We start from the raw sequence: 5,344 nt of genomic DNA on the forward strand, positions 1-5,344 counted from the left end.
AGGGCTGTTGTACATAGGGTCGCTATGAGTCGCAGGCGACTCGATGGCACATAACAACAACAACAACATGTTCATAGAGTTTCCAGAGGCATGTGGTTTAAGAAACGGATGCCACTCCTGCTTCGAAACCTGAATCAATCTGGAAGCTCCTCCAAACACTGCCCATGATGGGTAAGCATTATGACACAACTAAGGCACACTGTTCAGCATCACAGCAACTCCAAGTTATTTAAGTACAGCAAATAGACAGATGACTGCTATACTACTTAAAGAATGTTCATCCCAAAATTAATTAATAAAAACACAACCAAAAACATTCCTCACGTGACCCTCATAAAGACGTGAGAAATCATCTTCCAGAGTGGAACCCTTCCACAGGAGCCTCCAAATACAGCCTCTGAAACCTGACAAGGGTGTTCCTGCGTATCAGAACAGACTTGATAAAAGAAATAAATATATAAATAACCAAAAATTTTTAAAAAAGAACATACTCAATAGAAATGGTCTTAGATTTCCCCTGAAGAGTTAAAAACAAACAAACAAACAAAAAGCAGTGGAGAAGGAAGCAGCCTATATTAGTTAGAGCCATCAGAGGAATGTGTGTGCAGCAGGACACGAGGAGATGTAGGGAAACATCACCTTGTTTCATGTTTTGGTTTTCCACAGATAAGACTTCTAAAGACACCAACCATGATATTCTCTATTTGTTTTCATTGTTTTATTGCTTTTGGTGAAAGTGTACACAGTAGGTTAGGTTCCCCTCAGAGCTAGCTTTTTTTTTCCACCGCTGTATTATTCACAATAGCAAGAACATGGAAACAGCCCAAATGTCCAACCACAATCAAATGTATTGAGAAATTATGGAACATTCACAAGATGAAATATTATGCAACATAGAGGAACAATAATTTTGTAAATTACTACAAAACTTGGACAGGACTGGAGAGCATTATACTAAGTGAACTAAATAAGTCCCAAGGACAAATAATGTATAAGACCATTATTGTAGAATGTGTATGAAGATCCAAGGTAGGGAGGGTGAGAGCAGAGGATGGACAGATGGGGTAAGGGGTTTAATCATATAGTCATCACACAATTTGGTGGGTGGAGGGAGAGGTGGGTTAAGGAGACGGGGAAAATCTAGTGTGAAAATCAATGTATACAACCTTTTTAAGTAAACCAGTATAAAATATAAGTTTTAAGTAGAAAATAAAAGAAATAAAAATACTTTGGAGAAATACATTGCAAGGACCTCCTCAAAGCACTAAAGAGTAAAGATTTCAATTTCTAGACTAAGGTGTACCTGGCCCAAGCCTTGATCTTTTTTTTTTTTATTATACACAATCTCAATTTTCTCAAATAGTTATGCTTTTTTCTTTTCTTTTCTTCTTCTTCTTAATTTTAATGAAAATATACAGAGATGTTGGATTTCCATTCATTCATTGTTGCACTTTTCTTCCTGCCCACCCCTCCTCTCCAGTTCATTCCTCTCTTTGAAAAGTTTAAAAAAAAATTTTTTTCATTGTTATACAATCCCTCCCCCCAAGTCCACTCCACTCCAACCTTCATTCTGGACTCATGTCATGACAACAATAACTAATCATATATCCCTTTTAAATATTTCCAGAGCTAGCTTTTGTGCACTGTGCCAACATCCTTTTTACCATGATCTTGTTGTTCTCTTTCCAGTACTCTGGTTTTCCTGACTGACAGGTTAAAAGCCCAAGATCAAATGTCTGCCAATATCTGAGATCTCTAAGAACAGCAGACATTGGAGTAGTGACTCCTTCAAAGAATTTTGAAGCGATAGAAAACAAGACAAAATTGTGCAATGGCAGTGTTAGCCAGAACATATGTCCTCAGCCCCTCAGAAGCTGCCTACCTGTGGTCTTGAGGGCACAGTGTAGACCCTGCTCCTCTCCCCTTGTATTTGAGTTAGCAATTGGCCCCTCTTTACATACACCTTCACCTGTAAAGTTGGGCTAATAATAGTTCCACCTTTTAAAAGCAAGGTTTGCTGGCCTAGGGGTAAGAAACTGTGCTGCCAAGCTGAAGGCATGTGGTCCAAATCTACCAGCTAGACTAACTAACTAATTGTGGGAAGACAGGAAATCTCCTCCTGTGTGATTTACTGCCTCTGGGGGGGGGGTTTGTTATGGGTTGGTTCCAACTTGACAGTATGAAGTACATCAACCTTTGAAAGCAGAAGTGAACTGGCATACATTGAAGACTTAAAGAAAAGCTCAGAGCTCTGGAGTAATGCTGAAAGAGGAGAGTGTGGAGCTTATAGCTTTGTAAAGGAAAATTCTTTGGAGTTAGGTCACCTAGGCTTTCCCAAAGTCCTCCACAAAGGGGATAAGCCATGTATCACCTACCCCAGGAGAAACTTACTTCTGCTGCCCAGGTTTCAACAGAGCACATTCTCTGACTGCTGCAAGTTCTATTTCAATCCTAGGTATCATTTTGGTAAACAAATAAAAGTAATTTTTCAGCTAAACTTGATGAATTAAATAGGTAATCAAGATGAGTATTATGGGCGAGCTCTGGTGGCCTAGTGGCAAGAAGCTGCACTGCAATCACAGAGGTGCACAGTTCAAATCCACCAGATGCTCTGATGAAGAAGGAGGGACAATCTCCTCCTGTACCAGTCAGATCTGATTTGAAGGTACACACACACACACAAAATAATAAAAATCAAAACAAAAAACCAAAAACCCTACTTTTAATAAATAAATAAACACATAAAAGCTTAAAAAAAAAGATGAGTATTATGGCCTTCTCAATAGTGAATTATAATTGTGACTTGAGAAAGCCACTGTTCTCTGGTGCCTCCCCAGAATGGTTTCTTTTCTTTGGTAGGCACAAAGTCCTAGAGTTAGAAAATCAAAAGAGAAAAACATGCTTGGCATTTTTCAAAGTGAAAGAACTGAAGACAAATATGAGGCTCAAGTTGTGCCATATGGACAAAATACTGAGTGATGCCGAAAGCCTCTAAAGGACATGGAAGAACTCCACAGAGTCTTGTAGCAAAAAGAACTGACATCCAGTAATTTCAGAAGGCGGTATGTGATCAAGAATCCACAGAATTAATGGAAGAAGTCTAAACTGCACTGAAGGCACTGGGGTGGGCAGGGCATGGGAAAGACTCTAGGAATTAACAGAATACCAACTGAGGTGTTTCAAGAAACTGATGCAGCTCTGGAAGTAAGCACGTGCCTATACCCGGAAATTTGCAAGACCTGTCCAACTGACTGGAAGAGAACCATATTTGTGCTCATTCCAAAGAAAGGTGATCCAGCCAAATCTGGAAATCATCAAACATTATCATTTACATCATGCATAGGTACAATTTTGCCAAAGAAAATTTTAAAATCATTGAAGAAGTACATTGATAGAGAACTATCAGAAATGCAATACAGATTCAAAAGAGGATGTGGAACAAGAAATATCATTCCTAATATTACTTAAATTGTGGATGAAAGCAGAGAATACTAGAAGGACTTTTATTTTTTAGTTGATTATGAGAAAATATATGTGTAGACCATCATGAATTACAGGCAACATTGCAAAGAATGGAAATTCCAGAACACTTAATTACGCTCGTGCAGAATTTGTACACAAACCAAGATTATGCCTTAAGGTAAAGCAGAAATCTTCACAACTGAACCAATAATCAACACCGTGACAAGTAAGAAATATTGAAGTCATCCAAGGACATTGTTTTAGTTGGATTCACATGCAATGCTCCTGGAAGCAGCAGTCAAGAATGCAAATGGCTGGGCAAGCATGCACAAAAAGACTACTGAGTGAAATATCTCAGTCACAAAAGGACAAATACTGCATAGTGCCACTGTTGTAAAACAGGACTGACATCGGGGTTGGGTGAAGACTGAGGAAGAGGGGATAATTTATGTATACTGTATTGGAACAGATGAGAGAGAGAGAACTGTTTAAAAGGGATATATAGCGGGCGCAGCTTCCCTGGCGTGGGAGCCCCGAGCCGAGAGGGCCCTTGGCGGGCGAGGGCCGGGGCTGCAGCGGCAGCGGAGCTGCCTGGCCCTTCATGATGAGAGGTTTTGAGGACCTGGCCAGGGGGATCAAAGACTCCATCTGGGGTATCTGTACCATCTCAAAGGTGGATGCTCAGATACAGTGGAAGAGGGAAGAGCAGCGACAGAGACGGGCTAGCAGCGTCCTTGCGCAGAGGAGAACACAGAGTGTAGAGCGGAAGCAGGAGAGTGAGCCACGTATTATTAGTAGGATTGTCCTGTGCTGTGCCTGGAATGGAGGCATATTCTGGTTTAGTCTCATGCTGTCTTACCGAGTGTTTATTCCTGTGCTTCAGTCAGTGACAGCACAAATTATTGGTGATCCGTTACTACATGGAGATGTTTGGTCATGGCTGGAATTCCTCTTCACGTCAATTTTCAGTGCTCTCTGGGTGCTTCCCCTGTTTGTGCTGAGCAAAGTTGTCAATGTCATTTGGTTCCAAGATATAGCTGATCTGGCATTTGAAATATCAGGAAGGAAGCCGCACCCATTCCCTAGTGTCAGTAAAATGATTGGTGATAGGCTCTTCAACCTTTTGTTGCAAGCTCTTTTCCTTTTCCAGGGGATGTTTGTGAGTCTCTTCCCCATCCATCTTGTTGGTCAGCTGGATAGCCTCCTGTATATGTCCCTTCTCTATTCACTTTACAGCTTCGAATATCGCTGGTTTAATAAAGGAATTGAGATGCACCAGCGATTGTCAAACATAGAAAAGAATTGGCCTTATTACTTTGGATTTGGTTTGCCCTTGGCTTTCCTCACAGCAATGCAGTCCTCATACATTATCAGTGGCTGCCTCTTCTCCATCCTCTTTCCTTTATTCATTATCAGCGCTAATGAGGCAAAGACTCCTGGCAAAGCATACCTTTTTCAGTTGTGCCTCTTCTCCTTGGTGGTCTTCTTAAGCAACAGACTCTTCCACAAGACAGTCTACCTGCAGTCAGCTCTGAGCAGCTCAGCCTCTGCAGAGAAGTTCCCTTCAGGACATCCATCTCCTGCCAAACTGAAGGCTGCCGCCGACCACTGATTTCCCTGCCATCCAGGACAGATGTATGGGACACTTCTCCCTGCCAACCTCCCCCTAACCAGGGAAGGCAGGACCCAGTCTGCCAAGGGTCCTTTGCATATTTCCTTGTCTCTAACAAACTTAAGCAGAATCTTCTGACGCCAGTGTATAGATTTTTAGCACCCCAGTACTTCAAAATAAGTGAAAAGCCTGTGGTCTAAATGGACTGCAGGTTTTTCTGTGGCTATTATATAGCATTTGTTGGACCCAGGGCCTGGACTGATTTAAATA

General features: G+C 41.4%; 1 protein-coding gene and 1 pseudogene across 1 annotated transcript in view; one reads left to right on the plus strand and one right to left on the minus strand.

The window, feature by feature from the left end:
* The window catches only part of PROM2 (prominin 2), a 70,704-nt gene extending 66,639 nt beyond the window's left edge, over nt 1–4,065 (minus strand). Inside the window, exon 1 of the mRNA XM_006903222.1 lies at nt 4,002–4,065. Within this exon, the coding sequence (XP_006903284.1) occupies nt 4,002–4,065 (64 nt within the window). The remainder of the gene's footprint in view (nt 1–4,001) is intronic.
* Nucleotide 4,066: 1 nt separating this feature from the next.
* Nucleotides 4,067–5,074, plus strand: LOC102872175 (annotated as a pseudogene).
* The last annotated feature ends 270 nt before the right edge of the window (nt 5,075–5,344 follow it).

The sequence above is a fragment of the Elephantulus edwardii genome, unplaced genomic scaffold (genome assembly GCF_000299155.1).
Source record: "Elephantulus edwardii isolate Elephantulus edwardi_28Jun2011 unplaced genomic scaffold, EleEdw1.0 scaffold00541, whole genome shotgun sequence".
Classification (NCBI taxonomy): Eukaryota; Metazoa; Chordata; class Mammalia; order Macroscelidea; family Macroscelididae; genus Elephantulus; species Elephantulus edwardii.